A 23,295-nucleotide genomic window follows, 5' to 3' on the forward strand; every position below is an offset into this window, starting at 1 on the left:
TTTTTTTTTTTTTTTTTTTTTTTTGAAGACAACATTTATTTTTAATGATAATACCCAGTGCTGATAGGAAATCAGAACTTCAGAATATAATTTCCTATTCTATACCTAATTTCCTCGATGTCATTTCAAGTATTTTCCATTCCTTATTCTTGGATAGCACCATAGATTAAATATCTCTCTTTCAGGTGCTCATTTTTCTTTGATCTATTTTTACTGTTGAAATTGCAAGACTAATTGACATACTATACGTTAAGTTACTTTTGGCCTGCTAATTGCATTTTTTTGACCATAGGCTTTTTGCTGAAAATTTGGAAATAACAGCTGGAGTGTGTGGAAGTGGGGGGTAATGCTACCATACTGCAGAGCAGAAAACTGGCAACTATTAGGCACCTTGATCTTAAAAGTTCCTCACCTCTTTCTGCAAAAGGAACATCTCACTGGCCAACTTTCCCCTTTAGGCTTCTCCTCCCTTCCCTCCTTCAGCCATGAAGTTGGCAACCCTTCTCTTCTTTTCTTATCTCCAGACCTCCTCAACTCCTCTCTCCAGGGCTACACCCAGAAACTCAAAATATCTTCCCCCTTGAACAAAACAATGCACTGCTTTCTTTATCTCGGAGTCTAGTTCATTCTGGCCATGTCTTAAGACAACCAAAATTATCCATCAAATGGATTACATATTTTAAATGCCACATGATATAACTGTGTTAATAAGACTTTAACACTTACGTCACAGGGTCTGTTCTTTCTGGAGGTGGTGCAATATTCATAAACATAGATGGCTTAATAATTTTCTGAAGAGGTTTTAACTGAGGAAAATAATAAGTATATATTAACACTGTTTAGTTACAATTCCAGTTCTTCCTAATACTACTATCCCCCAGGACTTAAATGATATATATAAAGAGGAAAGGAATTAAGAGAGGAAGAAAGAATTAACATTGAGCACTAAGTATCTGCCAATAATTTTGCATCTTTAATATTATTTAATCATCCCAATAATCCTATGAGGTAGATAACTATGCCTATTTTACAGATAATACTGAAGATCAGTAAGTGTTCAAGGGTCACCCAACAGGCATGAGAGCCAACATTTGAATGCAACTTTATCTCCTCCAGTGCAAGTCCTCTTTATACATTATCATGATAGGTAAGTAGGGGACTATGTTATTGAAAAGTTCATGGACATAAAATCAAATAGAACTTTTATTAAATTTCCCACTCTTTTCCTTACAATGCCTTTGTTCCTAGTTTTTAGTAGAGTCCACCTACATAAAACAATACAGTATTTGCCCAGTCTTATTTGAAAAGGATCTATCTCCCTAAGAATGGGACTGTTACATGTTATATCCAGATATAACACCTATCTCTGAACTTGGTACTCATAAACTTTGTTACAAAAAGGACTAAGCCTTTTGTGACACAGTTTAGGACTGATTAGGGATCCCTATAAGGCCTAATTTATGATAAGAAAATAGGCAAAATGCAAAGAAAGAAAAATCAAAGCAGAAAGGGGAAAATGAAAAAAAGCTTGTGTCTAGTGGCTTTCATCAATATATTACTTACCTGTGATTCAAAATGTATTTAAAAACATTATGATTACCACAGGCAAAATTTAAAAATACATTTTACAGGGATTTCCCTGTTAACACACAGCAGTAGACTTATTTAATAAGACTGATGTACCGACTCTCAATTCCTAATTAAAAGCAGCCAAGAATATGAAACATAGCAAAAACTGAAAATTAAAGATTATATGTAAAGTATACGGGTCATTTCTCCTATATAACTGCAGTACTAATGGGACTGAGTTTATAAATGCCCCAAAGCTGTGACAGTACCCAGGGATATCAAGATTTCTTTCAAACTTGGTAAGAATATATGTTGGTACAATTTTTCTAGAACAATTCCTTGAAAAGGCCATTACTGACAATGATTTCCATTCTAGGAATCCGGCCTGAGGACATAATGAAAGAAAAGGATATAGGTTAATGTACAAAAATTTTCTCTGCGACATGGATATATGTAGTAAATTTAAAGGGGCAGGCTAAACCTAGGAAGATACCTTCTTTGGGCATATTACTCTCTTGATGAATCAAGAAGGGTTGATGTTGAAATGATCATGGGGAGAAGGGATTATATGTGATTAAAGTACAAAATATCTGAATAACATCAATGACTCTATTTTAATGATTATTTTTAGATATAAAAATCCACATTCATTTTTTGAATACTTAATTTTGTTTTCAATTACGTAAGTGTATGTGTACACACACACAAACGTATTATAATAAAGACATTTGAATAAAATCTCATTATTTAAAAATGTATAAACAAACAATGGTAAAGTTTCATTTTTCTTTAGGCTAGAGAAAAATGGTGTTCTTTTAAAAATATTTTAAAGATTTTATCAAACTGGAAAGGATAGAGGCTCGGGAGGATGATTTAACTGAAGAGCTGCAGTAGAATTATTTTTAAAAGAGGGGAACTAACCTGATGTGAAAATCCATAACCAAAGTTTCCATAGGAGAACATAAATTCCACTTCCGCCCTGCAGATAAACTAAACATGTGCCAAATTTAATTTATTGTTTGATCAGAAAGATATTTTAATGGAGAGGTGATAACAAGTGATATTTTTACCTCACAAATTTATAAGTTAGAAAAACCAAAGCATGAATCTCTTGATTTAAAAAAAAAAATTTATACAACTCCTATAGAAGAATCTATGGCATTCCTGAAATGTTAAAAACCTTATGTTAAAGTTAAGGAATATTACATGATTAAAATATGAAAAATATCCATTTATAATTGTTAATAGAATTATACAGAGATACATATATACATATGTATATATGTATTCATATCCATGTATATAATATTTTTAAGTATTTATTCACACTTTTCCCATCTCTACTTCCACTTTCAGATAAAATTTTGATTTAAACAAGTGATTTCATCTCTCTGAACCACAGCTGGCTCATATGTGAAATGAAGGAGGGTGTCAGAGGTTATGCCCTCAAATATCCATCATTCTGTTTTTTATGTTTCCTATCCCCGATCTGGCTATTGGCAGCAGAAGCCTCTCTGAGTAGATGATCAATTAATCAAGATAATAATTTTTAAGTACTTAAAAAGGAATTCAGGTAAGAACTGTAAACAACTCTTTAGAAACTCCTTAAGGAGGAAAATAATATTTCCTCAATTCAGTATGTGAGGATCCTAAGGCTATGCAAAGAAGTAGCCAGAGGCGTTTTCCTCTCTTACCCAATGATTTCTAATTTTTGTGTTCACCATTTAGCACCATTTAGCAGTAAGATAGCAGCATTTTAAAAAACGGTGGAGATGAAGATTGTGAGCAAATATTATACGTTCTATTTAATATATTTCTATTAGTTCAAACAGTGACTGGTAGGGTAACAAAAGAATAAAAACAATATCAGAATAAAGTTACATGAAATGTTAACTGTGTGCACAAAGCTTTGGAAGTTTCAGTAAAGTTCTTACTGTGTTTTTCTTCAACATTCGGAGTTCTTCAGTAAAGCACCCTTTCTAGAAAAAGTAACAAACAATAAAATTCTTAAATATAGAATCACTGATATAGTCCCTTGTATATTATCTAAATCATTTCATAAATTTTAAAAAATCAGGTAATGATGTTTAATGCACATATAAATTTAATAGCTAAAATACCAAAATAATGAATGTTTGGAAGAAAATAAAAATTCCAGGTTGTACCAGAAATAATTGTGAATATTTACATTTATGTTTTAAAGAAAAATGTTCCTGCTGCTTATACTTCGAGGAACTGCCAGGCCTGCACTCCTTTTGAGGGGTTAAACATGAATCTACATGATAGGCTGACTCATGACAGAACTGAGTGCTTCTCTCATCTCTTGGGGACTGTTGGGATCTTTTTAACCAGGAAAACATTTGGTATCCTTGGTCACCATCTCTGATCATCTCTGCTGTGCTATGAGTCCTCCCATCTAATCCAACATTCAATGGTTCTCTTTCTTCCCAGCATTTTCCACTGTGGCTCATGGAACCCCCATTCCACGGTTGACAAGCAACCTTCCATCTTTAACTGCTCCACTAAACATTTCCAGCTTTCCTTTAGCTCAGACTTGCCTCATCACTAAGGATGCCGCTTCCATTATAGACTCCTCAAGTGAAGGCCCACATATCTCAAGGTTAGGTGGTGGGGTAGCATCCTCCATACTCTCTTCTATTGCTTCCAGATCTTATTATACAGATGAAAAGTTTTCCTCTTTTAAGGCTCACGCTCTCTGGAATGTCTTTCAGACATTCTGGTCACTAATTCTCATTTAGTGAAAACTTTGGCACCTGGTCTACATGTCCTCTGTACCCCCAAAACATAGCAATCCACAAGAACCTATTTAACACCTGTCCTCTCAGTTCCTGGTGAGGCATTATAATGAGGAAAATAACAGCTGGTGGTACAATGACAGACATCACACAAAATTAGCATATCATATATATTCTTCATATAAAGTCACAAGATTTCTCAGAAAATTCATAAGTAATTGAAATTGATTTCCTTAATGATCCTGTCAACATGCCCTTTATAGCTTCTAGCTTTTTAAAGCTTCCCTTTTCCCAAAGTGGGGAGTGGAGAAACATCTTACTCTTCCAAGACTGCCTTTTTCTTCTCTTCTCTCTTAAAAATGGTGTCTCTGCTTTTGATGGAAAACTCAACCTACTGATTCATCTCCCTCATATATAAGTAAACTTTTAGTCATACTTTTAACTACTGTAAATGTCTTTGAGTTATTTCTGAAGGTCCCACTGAGATCTACCCAATTGAGTCTTCATTGGAGCCAATTAAATGTTCATCCTGAATGTGCATCTAACTCATCCAAATCCAGAGTTTTAGGCTTGCCTTCACCCAGCTCCACTGATGAGTTTCAATGTGTGACAATGAGCTACTTGGTTCCCTGTCCTGAATTTGATTCTGCTCCGTCCAAAGCAAGTTACATGGCTAAACGCAGTAGTCGGGGTGGGGAGCACTGTAGACTACTCAAAGGTATAGATACCGGGAGGCATGATTCTTTAGGGGGCATTACTCTAACAATCTTCCACACCTTTGAATTTTCTATCACCTTTCTCTAATAATTACAGTAGCTATCAATCTTTCTAATTGTTGAATTTATCACCTAGTCTTAGGCTCATCTGGTATGGATCATATAGCCAAACCAATGAACACAAATGGTACTGCAATTCATTTCAAAATTAATATTACATTCCCTTCTATAATCAATACAGAAATATTAAAAACTCCAATATACTTTTATGCCTTAATTGGACCCCAGACCTTAACAATTAGCTGATGTTTCTGGTTTCTCCCAGAGCCTCAAAGAAACCCAAAATGTATCAGGGATAGGAAGGAACAAGGGATTAATGATACAAGTACAGACCAATTACTTTTTTCTTTTTTTGGCTGCATTGGGTCTTCGTTGCTGCACGTGGGCTTTCCCTAGTTGCAGTGAGTGGGGGCTACTCTTAGTTGCGGTGCGTGGGCTTCTCATTGCGGTGGCTTCTCTTGTTGCGGAGCACAGGCTCTAGACGCACGGGCTTCAGTAGTTGTGGCACGCAGACTGAGTAGTTGTGGAGCATGGGTTTAGCTGCTCTGTGGCATGTGGGATCTTCCCGGACCAGGGCTCTAACCCGTGTCCCCTGCATTGGCATGTGGATTCTTAACGACTGCACTACCAGGGAAGCCCCAATTACTTTTTTTTTATAAAGTTATGCAAAACCTATTATGTGATTTATTTAATTCAATTCAGCATCTTTGTCCTCCAAAATCAGGCCAATTATATTCAGAAAGCAATTGATACCAATTGGTAATCATAAACAATGCACGTGTACTTTCCAAGTATACAAGTGAGATAATTGTTGTACAATCAGATGGCCCTCCCATGCTTCCAAACATGATCTGTAGTTTGGATCTTATCATCAGGTCTTTCCAACTCAACCAAGCACTAGATTTTACCAATCTGCATGAGGATTTCTACCATGGCTAGTAGTTCTATAATCAAGTGGTCTATAGTCTATCCCTGCATGTGACCCAAATAGCAAATGATACAGCTCAAGCTTTAGAGACCAAAGAGATAAGCATAAATTTGTTGACTAGCATCATAAATTGTAAAAGGCCTTTTAAGTTATGAAGGTAGTCAAAGGGTACAAACTTCTACTTACAAGATAAATAAGCACTAGAGATGTCGTGTACAACATGATAAAAACAATGAACACCATGGCATGTTATACATGAAAGTTATTAAGGGAGTAAATCCTAAGCGTTCTGCTCATCATAAAAAATTTTTTTCTCTATTTCTTTGGTGTTCTGTCTAGAGGAGATGATGGATAGTCATTAACCTTACTGCGGTAATCATTTCATCAGGTGTGTAAGCCAAATCATTATGCTGACACCTTAAACTTGTACAGTGCTGCATGTAAATTACATCTCAATAAAACCAGGAGAAAGAAAAGGCCCTCCTAAAAAGATGTTCAACATTACTAGCTGTTAGGGAACTGCAAATTAATACCACAGTAACACCACACAGCCATCAGAATGGCTAAAATAAAGAACAGTGACACTACCAAAGGCTGACGAGGGTGCTGAGAAACTGGATCACTCATACATTTCTGCTGGGAATGTACAACGGCACAGCCACTACGGAAAACAGTTTGGCAGCTTCTTTAAAAACAGTACACACAAACTACCTTATAACCCAGAAACTTATCTGAGAAGCGAACACCATATTCACGCAAAGACCTGTGACTATAGTAACTTATTCATAACCACCAAAAACTGGAAACAACCCAGATGTCCTCCAATGGGCGAATATTTAAACAAATTGTGTTACATTCACACCATGAAGTACTACTCAACAACAGAAAGGAATGAACTATGGATACATGCAGTAGCCTGTATGATTCTCCAGAGAATCATGCTAACTGAAAACACGCCAATCCTAAAAGGTTACATTGAGAAAATTACAGAAATGAAGAACAGACTGGTGGTAACCAATTGTTAAGGAAGGGTAAGGGCAGGAAGGAAGTGGGTGTAGCTATAAAAGGGCAACATCAGGGATCCTTGTATAGATGGAAACGTTCTGTAGTTTGGTTGTGATACTTACCATAGTTTTGAAAGATGTTACCATCAGGGGGAAAATGAGTACATAGGATCATGCTGTATTATTTCTTTCAGCTGCATGTGAATCTATAATTATCTCAAAATAAAAGTTTAAAAAAGGTCACTTGGCTATTTAAGGTGGGCCAAACTCATCCATGGGACTTATTCTCCCATTAGGCCTAGTTTGAATAGGGCTGGATACAAACTAAATGCAAAACATTTGTCTCACAGTCCTTATCTTCCTCTATTGTCTGATGTCCAGATGCTTAAATATTATTATAGAACTATCAGCCTCAGCCAACATCAAGCCAATAAAAGTGCATTAAAAAAAAAAAAAAGACCGAAGTCCTCATGGTAAACTTTGTACTTCTGGGATCTGCGTTTTGACCAAAAGGGGGTAACTGAGAAATTCTAATAAGGAAAATGATGTGATATTTAATTAAGGTAGAAGTGCCTGTAGAAGAATTCTGACAGATAATACACAGAGGCAGCATACCACAGCTAAAATCATAAGGCTTTGGGGGGAAATCCATAAATAACCAAAATTTCTTTCTCTGATAACTCTGATCAATAAATAACATGGTCTCTTTACCTACGATGTAGCAATTCATCATAGAGACTCATAGAGGGCAATTCATCATAATGTAGAGACTTTCTGCAGATACGCACTGGAAGATATGTTCAAAAAAATTCACTGCAGCAATGTGCATAATAGTAAAAAACTGAAAACAATCAAAATATCCATTAAAAAATTATAGATAGGGCTTCCCTGGTGGCGCAGTGGTTGAGAGTCCGCCTGCCGATGCAGGGGACGCGGGTTCATGCCCCCGTCCGGGAGGATCCCACATGCGGCGGAGCGGCTGGGCCCGTGAGCCATGGCCGCTGAGCCTGCGCGTCCGGAGCCTGTGCTCTGCAATGGGAGGGGCCGCAACAGTGAGAGAGGCCCGTGTACAGCAAAAAAAAAAAAAAAAAATTATAGATAAATAAACTGGGGAACACTCTCACATGGAACGTATACAGCAGTGAAAAAGTGAGTACTAGCTAATGAAATTAAGTGTATTAATCTTAGAAACATAATATGTTTAGCAACACAAAAGATACAATCTTTTTGTAACTTACATTAAGTAGTAAAGCTATGAAAAGAGCAAGAGAATATTAAATACAAAGTTCAGAAGAATCATTATCTTTTCTTGGAGGAAAGGGCAGGAGGCAGTAGACAGCGAGAGAGAAGGAACCACAGAATCTGTGTATAAACTCTGCCTAAAACTTTGGCTGACTCCTAAATGACACATGCACAGGGCAGACTGCAAGCAGCCCAGCTAAAGATAAAAGAACCGATGTGAAACTGGTGCTCACAATTAAGAGAGTTTGTGGTTTGGGTCTCGTTTAGAAACATCTCAGAAAACAAAATGAAACAAACAAACAAGCATGCTTAGTCTTTTAGGTTGTTAGGTTGTATCACTGCCCTTCCAGAAAATACATTTTTAAAAACACAGAGAACAAACGTATGGATACCAAGGGGAAAACGGGTGGGGGATGGGATGCGTTGGGAGATTGGGACTGACATACATACACTATTGATACTATGTATAAAGTAGATAACTGGTGAGAGCCTACTGTATAGCACAGGGAACTCTACTCAGTGCTCTGTGGTGACCTAAATGGAAGGGAAGTACAAAAAAGAAGGGATATATGTATACGTATTGCTGATTCACTTTGCTGTACAGTAGAAACTAACACAATATTGTAAGGCAATTATACTGCAATAAAAATAAAAAAAAACATTATGCTGTTACAAACTAACTTTATTTTTGAGCCAGAGGAAGGTATTGTTTACTAAGCACATGAGTTTACTAAGCACATAACACAGATAATAAGCAAAAGGAGTCCATCAGGTACAGATAAATCTTAACAACAAACACCAACTGGACAATGTGATACCAAGGTGAAAAAAATTTTGATACATACCTGAATTACTTCATAAAGATGTACCTGAACACTCCCTAATAAGAGAAGATATTTTGTACTGTCATGTTGCATTAGTTCCAAATAAATATTATTCTTCTCATCATCTTGACGTCGAGGAACCTTGATACAAAATACATATGAAAAGAAGCATTAAATTTTCAGTCTGAGTTTCAGACATAATTTCTGAACAAATACATCCATAAAATACACTTTTTGAAACACCCATTTTTTTGGAAACACCCATTTTTTGGAAACACCCATTGCCTATACACTCTCTTCTTAACTCTATTCAAAAGTTTAGCCTAAATACTCTACTGAAACTACATTACCAAAGGTAGTCCAGTAACCAATATCCAACCCAAATAATCTAGGTAATCCAAACATTTAATACCAAAAGACATCCAACATCCTTTTCTGTCTTTTTTCTTTTACTTTTTGATAAAGTATATCATTGTCTCAGCTTGAAACTCTCTTCCAACCTTGAGCTTTGTAACACAATACCATTATTATAAGACCTTTAAAGTTCATATACTCTTTTGCTAATTTGAAATAGATCTCATGCCTCCCCACCCTAATATTCTAGGTGCCCTTAAAAACATTTCTTAATTGAGATATTATTGACATATCACACTGTATTACTTTTAGCTGTACAACATAATGATTTGATATTTGTATAAATTATAAAATGATTATCACTGTAAGTTTAGGTAATATCCATCATCACACAGTTACAATTATTTTCTTGTGATGAGAACTTTTAAGATCTACTCTCTTAGCAACTTTCAAATATATAATACATTATTGTTAACTACAGTCACCTTGCTGTACATTAGATCTCAAGGACTTATTTATCTATTTATCTTATAACTGGAAGTTTGCACATTTTGACCACCTTCATCCATTTCACCCACCCCCAAACCCCACCTCTGGCAACCACCAATCTATTTGTTCTCTTTAACTATGAGTTCATTTTTTTTTCCTTCTTTTTTTTTTTGGCTGCACCACACGGCTTGCAGGATCTTAGTTCCCTGACCAGGGATTGAACCCGTGTCCTCAGCAGTGAAAGCACGGAGTCCTAACCCCTGGACCGCCAGGGAATTTCCTTATTTTATTTTTTTAGATTGTCCATATAAATGATCATACCATATTTTTCTTTCTCTGACTTATTTCACTTAGCATAATGCCCAAATCCAACCACGTTGTTGCAAATGGCAGGGTTTTTTCTTTTTTATGGCTGAGTAAGATTTCATTGTGTGTATATACCACATTTTTCTAATCCATTCACTGTGGATGGACACTTAGGTTGTTTCCACGTCTTGGCTATTGTAAGTGCTGCGATGAACATGAGGGTGCAGATACCTTTTTGAGACCATGATTTCATTTTCTTTGGATAAATACCCAGAGGAGGAATTGCTAGATCATCTGGTAGTTCTAGTTTTAATTTTTTGAGGAACCTCCATATTTATTTCCACAGTGGCTGCAACAATTTACATTCCTACCAGCAGTGCACACGTGTTCCCTCTTCTCCACATCCTCACCAACATTTTAACAGGTGTGGGGTGATAGCTCACTGTGGTTTTGATTTGCATTTCTCTGATTATTACTGATGTTGAGTACCTTTTCATGGACCTGTTAGCCATTTGTATGTTTTCTTTGGAAGAATGTCTATTCAGATCCTCTACCCATGTTTTAATTGGATTGTTTGGGGTTTTTTTTCTACTGAGTTGTAGTACTTTATATATTTTGGACATTAACCTCTTATCAGATATATGATTTGCAAATATTTTACTGCATTCTGTAGGTTACATTTTCATTTTGCTGATCGTTTCCTCAGCCGTACAAAAGCTTTTTAGTTTAATGTAGTCCCACTTGTTTATTTTTGCTTTTGTTGCCTTTCTTTTGGGGTCAAATCCAAGAAAAATCATTGCTAAGCCCAATGTCAAGGAATTACCTCCTATGTTTTCTCCAAGAAATTTTATGGTTTCAGGTCTTATGTTCAACTTTTTAATCTATTTTGAGTTTCTTTTTATGTATGGTATAAGATAGTGGTCCAGTTTCATTCTTTTGCCTGTGGCTGTCCAGTTTCCCCAACACCATTTACTGAAGAAACTGCCCTTTCCCCATTGTATATTCTTGGCTCCTTTATCATAAATTAATTGACCATATATATGTGGGTTTATTTGGGGGCTCTCTTTTCTGTTCCTTTGAGCTACGTGTTTCTCTTTATGCCAATAGCATATTGATTACTATAGTTTTGTAATATAGTTTGAAATCAGGAAGTGTGATGCCTCTAGCTTTAATCTTAAGATTGCCTTGGTTATTTGGGGTCTTTTGTGGTTACAACAAAATTTAGGATTGTTTTCCTATTTCTGTAAAAAGTGCCATTGGAATTTTGATAGAGATTGCATTGCTTTAGATAGTATGAACATTTTAACAGCATTAATTCTTTCAATCCATAAGCATGGAATACCTATCCATTTGTGTCTTCTTCAAATTCTTTTATCAATGTCATAGTTTTCAGTGTACAGGTCTTTCACCCCCTTGATTAAATTTTCCCTAGGTATTTTATTCTTTTTGATGCAATTGTAAATGAGAGTTAATTTTTCTTTCTAACAATTTGTTATTAGTGTATAGAAATGCAACTGGTTTTGTATATTGATTTTGTATCCTGCAATTTTACTGAATTTATTAGTTCTAACAGGTTTTTTTGTGTGTGTGGAGTCTAGATTTTTCTATATATAAGATGATGTCATCTGCAAATAGAGACAGTTTTTCTTCTTCCTTTCTAATCTGGATGCCTTTCATTTTTCCTTCCTAGCTGCTCCAGCTAAGACTTCCATTATCATGTTGAATAAAGTGGCAAGAGTGGGCAGCCTTGTTTTGTTCCTAATCTTAGAGGAAAAGCTTTCAGTTTTTCACCATTGAGTATAATATTACCTGTGGGTTTTTCATATATGGCCTTCATTATGTTGAGGTACATTCCCTTTTTACCCACTTTTTTGAGGGTTTTTGTCATGAATGGATGTTGAATTTTGACTGCATCTATTGAGATGATCATGTAATTTTTATCTTTTTTATTAATGTGGTGTATAATATAGACTGATTTGGAGATGTTGAACTACCCCTGCATCCCTGGAGAAAATCCTACTTAATCATATTAATGTAACATGCATGATTCTTTTAATGTATTACTGAATTTGGTCTGCGAATCATTTGTTGAGGATTTTTGCATCCATGTTCATCAGGGATATTAGCCTGGAATTTTCTTGTAGTGTCCTTGTCTGGTTTTGATATCACAGTAATGCTGGCTTTGTAACATGAGTTTGGATGTGCTCCCTTCTCTTTTATTTTTTGGAAGAATTTGAGAAAGACTGCTATTAATTCTTCTTTAAATATTTGGTATACCTTAGAAGCAAACACAAGTATTCCTTAGAAGTGCTACTTTCACCCTAGACCTCAAAAAAGGTCCACAAATAATTTTCCAAGGAAAATGAGCATACCAAATGCATACCAATGTTTCCTTCATTGATCACTTTCACCAATGATCTGTCCATTGGTGAAAGTGGGGTGTTAAAGTCCCCTACAATTAAAGTCCCCTACTATTATTGTGTTACTGTTGATTTCCCCTTTTATGGCTGTTAGCACTTGCCTTATGTATTGAGGTACTCTTATGTTGGGTGCATAAATGTTTACAATGGTTATATCTTCTTCTTGGATTGATCCCTTGATCATTACATAGAGTCCTTCTTTGTCTCTTGTAATAGTCTTTATTTTAAAGTCTATTTTGTCTGATATGAGAATTGCTACTCCAGCTTTCTTTTGATTTCCATTTGCATGGAATATCTTTTTCCATCCCTTCACTTTCAGTCTGTATGTGTCGCTAGGTCTGAAGTGGGTCTCTTGTAGGCAGCATATATATGGGTCTTATTTTTGTATCCATTCAGCCAGTCTATGTCTTTTGGTGGGAGCTTTTAATCCGTTTACACTTAAGGTAATTATCGATATGTATGCTCCTATTACCATTTTCTTAATTGTTTTGGGTTTGTTATTGTAGGTCATTTCCTCCTCCTGTGTTTCCTGCCTAGAGCAGTTCCTTTAGCATTTGTTGTAAAGCTGGTTTCGTGGTGCTGAATTCTCTTAGCTTTTGCTTGTCTGTAAAGGTTTTAATTTCTCCATCAAATCTGATGGAGGTCCTTGTTGGGTAGAGTAATCTTGGTTGTAGGTTTTTCCCTTTCATCACTTTAAAAATGTCCTGCCACACCTTTCTGGCTTACAGAGTTTCTGCTGAGAAATCAGCTGTTAACCTTATGGGGATTCCCTTGTATGTTATTTGTTGCTTTTTCCTTGCTGCTTTTAGTATTTTTTCTTTGTATTTAATTTTTGATAGTTTGATTAATATGTGTCCTGGCATGTTTCTCCTTGGATTTATCCTGTATGGGACTCTCTGTGCTTCCTGGACTTGATTGACTATTTCCTTTCCCATATTAGGGAAGTTTTCAACTATAATCTCTTCAAGTATTTTCTCAGACCCTTTCTTTTTCTCTTCTTCTGAGAACCTTATAATTCGAATGTTTGTGTGTTTAATGTTGTCCCAGAAGTCTCTGAGACTGTCCTCAATTCTTTTCATTCTTTTTTCTTTATTCTGCTCTGCGGTAGTTATATATATTTCCACTATTTTATCTTCCAGGTCACTTATATGTTCTTCTGCCTCAGTTATTCTGCTATTGATTCCTTCTAGAGAATTTTTCATTTCATTTATTGTATTCATCAATGTTTGTTTGCTCTTTAGTTCTTCTAGGTCCTTGTTAAACGTTTCTTGTATTTTCTCCATTCTATTTCCAAGATTTTGGATCATCTTTACTATCAATACTCTGAATTCTTTTTCAGGTAGATTGCCTATTTCCTCTTCATTTATTTAGTCTGGTGGGTTTTTACCTTGCTCCTTCATCTGTTGTGTATTTCTCTGTCTTCTCATTTTGCTTAACTTACTGCATTTGGGATCCCCTTTTCACAGGCTGCAGGTTTGTAGTTCCCATTGTTTTTGGCATCTGCTCCCAGTGGGTAAGGTTGGTTCAGTGGGTTGTGTAGGCTTCCTGGTGGAGGGGACTAGTGCCTGTGTTCTGGTGGATGAGGCTGGATCTTGTCTTTCTGGTGGGCAGAACCATGTCTGGTGGTGTGCTTTGGGGTGTCTGTGAACTTATGATTTTAGGCAGCCTCTCTGCCAATGGGTGGTGTTGTGTTCTTGTCTTGCTAGTTGTTTGGCATAGGGTGTCCAGCACTGTAGCTTGCTAGTTGTTGAGTGGAGCTGGGTATTAGTGTGGAGATGTAGATCTCTGGCAGAGCTTTCGCCATTTGATATTACGTGGGGCTGGGAGGTCTCTGGTGGTCCAATGTTCTGGACTCAGCTCTCCCACTTCAGAGGCTCAGGCCTGACACCTGGCCAGAGCACCAAGACCCTGTCAGCCACACAGCTCAGAAGAAAAGGGAGAAAAAAATAGAAAGAAAGAAAAAAGAAAAATAAACAAAAAGTTATTAAAATAAAAAAATTAAAAAGTAATAAAAAATTGAAAGAAATAAAGAGAGCAACCAAACCAATAAACAAATCCATCAATGACAACAAGTGCTAAAAACTATACTAAAAAAAAGGAAAGACAGAACCCTAGGACAAGTGGTAAAAGCAAAGGTATACAGACAAAATCACACAAAGAAGTATTCACATACACACTCACAAAAAGAGAAAAAGGAAAAAATATACATCTATATTTTATAAAAAGGAAGAGAGCAACCAAATCAATAAACAAATCTACCAATTATAATAAGCTCTAAATACTAAACTAAGATAAACATAAAACCAGAAACAAATTAGATGCAGAAAGCAAACCCCCAGTCTATAGTTGCTCCCAAAGTCCACCGCCTCAATTTGGGGATGATTCATTTTCTATTCAGGTATTCCACAGATTCAGGGTACATCAAGTTGATTCCGGAGATTTAATCCGCTGCTCCTGAGGCTGCTGGGAGAAATTGCCCTTTCTCTTCTTTGTTTGCACAGCTCCTGGGGTTCAGCTTTGGATTTTGCCCCACCTCTGTGTGTAGGTCGCCTGAGGGAGTCTGTTCTTTGCCCAGATGGGACAGGCTTAAAGTAGCAGCTGATTAGGGGGCACTGGTTCACTCAAGCTCAGGGGAGGGAGAGGTACGGAATGCGGGACGAGGCTGCAGCGGCAGAGGCCAGTGTGACATTGCAACAGCGTGAGGCACGCTGTGTGTTCTCCTGGGGAAGTTGTCCCTGGATCACAGGACCCTGGCAGTGGTGGGCTGCACAGGCTCCTGGAAGGGGAGGTGTGGATAGTGACCTGTGCTTGCACACAGGCTTCTTGGTGGCTGCAGCAGCAGCCTTAGCATTTCATGCCCGTCTCTGGTGTCTGTACTGAGAGCCACAGCTCACGCCTGTCTCTGGAGCTCATTTAGGCCATGCTCTGAATCCCCTCTCCTTGCACACCCTGAAACAATGGTCTCTTGCCTCTTAGGCAGTTCCAGACGTTTTCCTGGACTCCCTCCTTGCTAGCTGTGGCGCACTAGCCCCCTTCAGGCTGTGTTCACGCAGCCAACCCCAGTCCTCTCCCTGGGATCTGACCTCCAAAGAAGCCAGAGCCTCAGGTCCCAGCCCCCACCTGTCCCACCCTGGAGGGTGAGCAGACAAGCCTCTCAGGCTGGTGAGTGCTGCTCAGCACTGATCCTCTGTGCAGGAATCTTTCTGCTTTGCCCTCTGCATCCCTGTTGCTGAGCTCTCCTCCGTGGCTCCAACACTTCCCGCTGCCACCCCCCGTCTCCACCAGTTAAAGGGCTTCCTAGTGTGTGGAAGCTTTTCCTCCTTCACAGCTCCCTCCCAGAGGTGCAGGTCCCATCCCTATTCTTTTTTTTTTTTTTTTTCCGTCCCTATTCTTTTGTATCTATTTTTTCTTTTTTCTTTTGCCCTACCCAGGTACGTGGGGAGTTTCTTGCCTTTGGGGAAGTCGGAGGTCTTCTGCCAGCACTCAGTAGGTGTTCTGTATGAGTTGTTCCACATGTAGATGCATTTTTGATGTATTTGTGGGGAGGAAGGTGATCTCCATGTCTTACTCCTCTGCCATCTTGAAGGTCCCCCCCTTGCTGCTTTTAATATTTTTCTTTGAATTTAATTTTTGTTAGTTTGATTAATATGTGTCTTGGTGTGTTTCTCCTGGGGTTGAACCTGTATGAGGCTCTCTGTGCTTCCTGGACTTCAGTGACTATTTCCTTTCTCGTCTTAGGGAAGTTTTCCACTATAATCTCTTCAAATGATTTCTCAACCCTTTCTTTTTCTCTTCTTCTGTGACCACTATAATTCGAATGTTGGTGCATCTACTGTTGTCCCAGAGGTCTCTGAGATTGTCTTCAATTCTTTTCATTCTTTTTTCTGTATTCTGCTTCTTGGCTGTTATTTCCACCATTCTGTCTTCCAGCTCACTTATTCGTTCTTCTGCCTAAGTTATTCTGTTATTGATTCCTTCTAGTGTATTTTTCATTTCAGTTATTGTGTTGTTCATCTCTGTTTGTTTGTTCTTTATTTCTTCTAGATCTTTGTTAAAAACGTCTTGTATTTTCTCAATCTGTGCCTCCATTCTATTTCTGAGATTCTGGATCATCTTTACTATCATTACTTTGAATTCTTTTTCAAGTAGACTGACTATTTCTTCTTCATTTATTTGGTCTTCTAGGTCTTTACCTTGCTCTTTCATCTGTGACATATTATTTTGCTGTCTTTTTTTTTTGGCTGCATTGGGTCCTCATTGCTGTGCGTGGGCCTTCTCTAGTTGCGGTGAGTGGGGGCTACTCCTTGTTAGGGTGCGCAGGCTTCTCATTGCAGTGGCTTCTCTTGTTGCAGAACACGGGCTCTAGGCGCACGGCCTTTAGCAGCTGTGGCATGCGGGCTCAGCAGTTGTGGTTTGCGGGCTCCAGAGCACAGGCTCAGTAGTTGTAGCACACAGGCTCAGTTGCTCTATGGCTTGTGGAATCTTCCCAAACCAGGGCCTGAACCCACGTCCCCTGCATTGGCAGGTGGACTCCCAACCACTGCACCAGCAGGGAAGCCCCTTTTTTCTTTTTTGATGAGTGGGATTGTGTTCCTGTCTTACTGGTTGTTTGACCTGAGGCTTCCAACACTGGAGTTTGTAGGCTGTTGGGTAGACCTGGGTCTTTGTTCTGAGATGAGGACCTCCAGGAGACCTCACTCCGATGAATAGTCCCTGAGGTCTCAGGTTCTCTGTTAGTCCAGTGGTTTGGACTTGGTGATCCCACTGCAGGAGCTTTGGCCTGACCCCCAGCTTGTGAACCAAGATATTGCAAGCCACACGGAGCAGCATAAAAAAAAAAGGGGGGGGAGGGGGAGAACAATAACATAGTAAAAAATAAAATTAGACTAGATAACTAACAGATGTTAGAAAGAATATAAACATAAAAATATAGATGAAACAACAACCAGAAGGTAAAACAGAACCACAATAGTAAAAAAGAGGAGGAGAAAAAAAAAAAGCTGGAAAAGGCTTTGGCTGTGGAGGGCGGGGCCTAAGCAGGGATGGGGTTTGAGTGATGGGTGGGGCCTATGCTTAGGACCTGCAGGGCTGGAAAAGGATCTTGGGTGTGTGGGCGTGGGGCTTAGGCTCAAAGGAACAGAAGGGACCCAGGCGTGCCTCCCGCCTCTGGTCTCAGAGGGCAGGGGAACCCATCTGGGAGCCCAGCAGGCTTCTTGGGCTGAAGTGGGCGGGGCAAATGCCTTCTGCTCCTCTCCTGCTACTCTGGTCCTGGAAGACCCCTCCTGCTTGCCTCTCCTGCTCTCCCCCAACCTCCCTCCTACACCCCCAGGACCCACACGGCCTGGAGGGGGCCTCTGAGGGCATAGGACCTAGCCAAAGAGCTGAGCAGATTTCTCTGGCAGACTGGGCAGGGGATACACTGGGCGTGCTCCCCCCGATCCAAGCCCCCAAGGGTCCCTCCTTGTGTGGGAACCCCTCCCCTCTCTCAGCCACCCTCAGGGGTGCCTGTCCTGTCCAGCTTCCACTTTTCCCCCACCTCAGTCCCCCCATGTCCTATCAGTTCGCTTGGGGGTTCCTCCCATCTCCTTGGGTGTCAAGGTCCCCCACAGCATCCTGCAGGTGCCCTAGTCGTGGGGAGATGCGAACTCCGCATCTTCCCACACTGCCATCTTGATCTGGGACAACATTAAATGCACCAAGATTCACATTATAGAGGTCCCAAAAGGAGAAGACAGAGAGAAACCACCTGAGAAAATATTTGAAGAGATAATAGCTAAGAAATTGCCTAACATGGGAAAGGAAACAGTCACCCATGTCCAGGAAGCACAGAGATTCCCAGGTAGGATAAACCCAAGGAGAAACACGCTGAGACACAAAGAATAAATTGACAAAAATTAAAGACAAAAAAAAATTAAAAGCAACAAAGGAAAAGCAACAGGTAACATGCAAGGGGATTCCCATAAGGTTATCAGCTGATTTCTCAGGAGAAACTCTCAGGCTAGAAGGGAGTGGCACGATATATTTAAAGTGATGAAAGGGAAGAACCTACAACAAAGAATACTCTACCCAGCAAAGCTCCCATTCAGATTCAATGTAGAAATCAGAAGCTTTACAGACAAGACAAAGCTAAGAGAATTCAGCACCACCAGCCCAGCTTTGCAACAAATGCTAATGGAACTTCTCTAGATGGAAAAGAAAAGGCCACAACTAGGAACAAGTAAATTACAAATGGAAAAGCTAATCGGTAAAGGCAAACATACAGTAAAAGTAGGAAATGATCTGCACACAAATATATCAAAACCAGCGATTGTGAGAAGAGGAGAGCACAAATGCAGGATATTGGAAATGCATTATAAGACCAGCAACTTAAAACAATCTTGTTTATATACAGACTGTTATAGATACCAAATCTTCATGGCAACCCCAAAACCGAAAATCTACAATAGATACACACACAAAATAGAGAAAGGAATCCAAGCACAACACTAAAATTAGTCATCAAATCACAAGAGAAGAGAACAAAAGAGTAAGGGAAGAAAAAAGACCTACAAAAACAAATCCAAAACAATTAACAAAATGGCAGTAAAAACATACATATCAATAATTACCTTAAACGTATTAAATGCTCCAACCAAAAGATATAAACTGGCTGCATGGATACAAAAACAAGACCTGTATATATGCTGTCTATAAGAGACCCATTTCAGATCCAGGGACACACACAGACTGAAAGTGAAGGACACTACATAATGGTCAAAGGATCAATCCAAGAAGAAGATACAACAATTGTAAATACATATGCATCCAACATAGGATCACCTCAATATATAAGGCAAATACTAACAGTCATAAAAGGAGAAACTGACAGCAACACAGTAGTAGTGGGGGACTTTGTTTTTTATAAATTTATTTATTTATATTTTATTTTTGACTGTGTTGGGTCTTTGTTGTTGCGCGCAGGCTTTCTCTAGTGTGGCGAGAGGGGGCTACTCTTCATTGTGGTGAGTGGGCTACTCAGTGCAGTGGCTTCTCTTGTTGCAGAGCACAAGCTCTAGGCCATGCAGCTTCAGTAGTTGCAGCATGCAGGCTCAGTAGTTGTGGCTCATGGGCTCCAGAATGCAGGCTCAGTAGTTGTGGTGCATGGGCTTTAGTTGCTCCGTGGCATGTGGGATCTTCCCAGAGCAGGGCTTGAACCCATGTCCCCTGCATTGGCAGGCAGATTCTTAATGACTGCGCCACCAAGGAAGTCCCATAGTGGGGGACTTTAACACCCCACCTCCATCAATGGACAAATCATCCAGACAGAAAATCAATAAGGAAACACAGGCCTTAAAAGACACATTAGACCAGATGGACTTGATATTTTGATATAAATTGATATTTATAGAGCATTCCACCCAAAAGCAGCAGAATACACAATCTTCTCAAGTGCATATGGAACATTCTCCAGGACTGATCACATACTGGGCCATAAAGCAAGCCTAAATAAATTTTAAAAAACTGAAATCATATCAAGCAGTTTTTCTGACCACAACACTATGAAATTAGAAATCAACTACAAGAAAAAAACTGTAAAACACATAAACAGATGGAGGCTAAACAATATGCCACTAAACACCCAATGGATCACTGAAGAAATCAAGGAAGAAATTTAAAAATACCTAGAGACAAATGAAAAACTGGACAGCTACATGTAAAAGAATGAAATTAGAACACTCCCTAACACCATACACAAACATAAACTCCAAATGGATTAAAGACCTAAATGTAAGACCAGACACTATAAAACTCTTAGATGAAAACACAGGTAAAACACTCTTTGACATAAACAACAGCAAGAACTTTTTTGACCCACCTCCTAGAGAAACGAAAATAAAAACAAAAATAAACAAATGGGACTTAAACACAAAAGCTTTTGCACAGCAAAGGAAACCATAAACAAGACAAAAAGACAACCCTCAGAATGGGAGAAAATATTTGCAAATGAAACAACAGACAAAGGATTAATCTCCAAAATATACAAACAGCTCATGGAGCTCAATATCAAAAAAACAAAAAATCCAGTTAAAAAATGGGCAGAAGACCTAAACAGACATTTCACCAAGGAAGACATACAGATGGCCAAGAGGCACATGAAAAGATGCTCAATGTCACTAATTATTAGAGAAATGCAAATCAAAACTACAATGAGGTATCACCTCACACCTGTCAGAATGGCTATCATCAAAAAATCTAGAAACAGTAAATGCTGGAAAGGGTGTGGTGCAAAGGGAACTCTCCTGCACTGTTGGTGGGAATGTAAATTGATACAACCACTATGGAAATAAACAGTATGGAGATTCCTTAAAAATCTAAAAACAGAAATACCATATGACCCAGCAATCCCACTACTGGGCATATACCCTGAGAAAACCATAATTCAAAAAGAATCATGTACCACAATGTTCATTGCAGCTCTATTTACAATAGCCAAGACATGGAAGCAACCTAAATGTTCATCAACAGATGAATGGATAAATAAGTTGTGGCACATATATACAATGGAATATTACTCAGCCATAAAAAGAAATGAAATTGAGTTATTTGTAGTGAGGTGGATGGACCTAGAGTCTGTCACACAGAGTGAAGTAAGTCAGAAAGAGAAAGACAAATACTGTATGCTGACATATATATATGGAATCTAAAAAAAAATTGGTACTGATGAACCTAGTTGCAAGGCAGGAATAAAGATGTAGACATAGAGAACGGACTTGAGGACACGGGGTGCGAGAGGGAAGCTGGGGTGAAGTGAGAGTAGCATCGACATATATACACTACCAAATGTAAAACAGTTAGCTAGTGGGAAGCAGCAGCATAGCACAGAGAGATCAGCTTGGTGCTTTGCGATGACCTCGAGGGGTGGGATAGGAAGGATGGAGGGAGGCTCAAAAGGGAAGGGATATGGGGACATATGTATGCATATGGCTGATTCACTTTGGTGTACAACAGAAACTAACAAAGTATTGTGAAGCAATTATACTCCAATAAAGATCTATTAAAAAAAAGATTTAAAAAAATAGAGACAAATGAAAACAAAAGCACGATGATCCAAAACCTATGGCACACAGCAAAAGCAGTTCTAAGAGGGAAGTTTATAGTGATACAAGCTTACCTCAGGAAACAAGAAAAATCCCAAATAAAAACCTAATCTTACACCTAAAGCAACTAGTGAAAGAAGAACACACAAAACCCAAAGTTAGCAGAAGGAAAGAAATCATAAAGATCAGAGAGGAAATAAATGAAATAGAGACAAATAAAACAACAGAAAAGATCAATGAAACTAAAAGCTGGTTCTTTGAAAAGATAGAATTGATAAACCTTTAGACACACTCTTCAAGAAAAGAAGGTGGAGTGCTCAAATCGATAAAATTAGAAATGAAAAAGAAGTTACAATGGCCACCACAGAAACACGAAGGATCTTAAAAGACTACTACAAGCAACTATATGCCAGTAAAATGAACAACCTGGAAGGAATGGACAAATTCTTAGAAAGGTGCAGTCTCCCAAGTCTGAACCAGGAAGAAATAGAAAATATGAACAGACACAATCACAAGTACTAAAATTGAAACTGTGACTAAAAAAAAACCTCTCATTTTGTTTATGGTTTCCTTTTCTGTGCAAAAGGTTTTAAGTTTAATTAGGTCCCATTTGTTTACTTTTGTTTTTATTTCCATTACTCTAGGACATGGATCCAAAAAGATATTGCTGCAATTTATGTCAAAGAGTGTCCTGCCTATGTTTTCCTCTAGGAGTTTTATAGTATCTGGTCTTACATTTATGATAAAAACTGCAGAAAGTGGACATAGCAGGAACATACCTCAGCATAATAAAGGCTATATATGACAAACCTACAGCTAACATCATACTCAATGGTTAAAGCTGAAAGCATTTCCTCCAAGATCAGGAACAAGACCAGGATGTCCACTTTCACCACTTTTATTCAACATAGTTTTTGGAAGTTCTAGCCATGGCAAGCAGAGAAGAAAAACAAATTTAAAGAATCTGAATTGGAAAAGAAGCAGTAAAACTGTCACTGTTTGCAGATGACATGATACTATACAGAGAAAATTCTAAAGATGCTACCAGAAAACTACTAGAGCTTATCAATGAATTTGGTAAAGTTAAAAAATTAATACACAGAAATCTGTTACATTTCTATACACTAACAATGAAAGATAAGAAAGAGAAATTCAAGAAACAATCCTATTTACCACTACATCAAAAAGAATAAAATAAACCTACCTAAGGAGGCAAAAGACCTGTACTCTGAAAACTGTAAGATGCTGATGAAAGAAACTGAAGATGACACAAACAGATGGAAAGGTATACCATGCCCTTGGATTGGAAGAATGAATATTGTGAAAATGACTATACTACCCCAAGCAATCTACAGATTCAATGCAATCCCTATCAAATTACCAATGGCGTTTTTCACAGAACTAGAGCAAAAATTCTCAAAATTTGTATGGAGACACAAAAGACCCCAAATAGCCAGAGCAATCTTGAGAAAGAAAAACAGAGCTGAAGGAATCAGGCTCCCTGACTTCGGACTGTACTACAAAGCTACAGTAATTAAAACAGTATGGTA

The 23,295-nt window shown here is 38.3% G+C and overlaps 1 protein-coding gene across 1 annotated transcript in view; it reads right to left on the reverse strand.

Moving 5' to 3' along the window:
* Window positions 1-23,295, reverse strand: part of CATSPERT (catsper channel auxiliary subunit tau) — a 133,092-nt gene that overhangs the window by 77,731 nt on the left and 32,066 nt on the right. Inside the window, 4 exon segments of the mRNA XM_024757341.1 lie at window positions 727-806; window positions 2,491-2,559; window positions 3,504-3,548; window positions 9,121-9,240. Coding sequence (XP_024613109.1) covers window positions 727-806; window positions 2,491-2,559; window positions 3,504-3,548; window positions 9,121-9,240 — 314 coding nt within the window.

The sequence above is a fragment of the Neophocaena asiaeorientalis genome, unplaced genomic scaffold (assembly GCF_003031525.2).
Source record: "Neophocaena asiaeorientalis asiaeorientalis breed wild unplaced genomic scaffold, Neophocaena_asiaeorientalis_V1.1 scaffold246, whole genome shotgun sequence".
Classification (NCBI taxonomy): domain Eukaryota; kingdom Metazoa; phylum Chordata; class Mammalia; order Artiodactyla; family Phocoenidae; genus Neophocaena; species Neophocaena asiaeorientalis.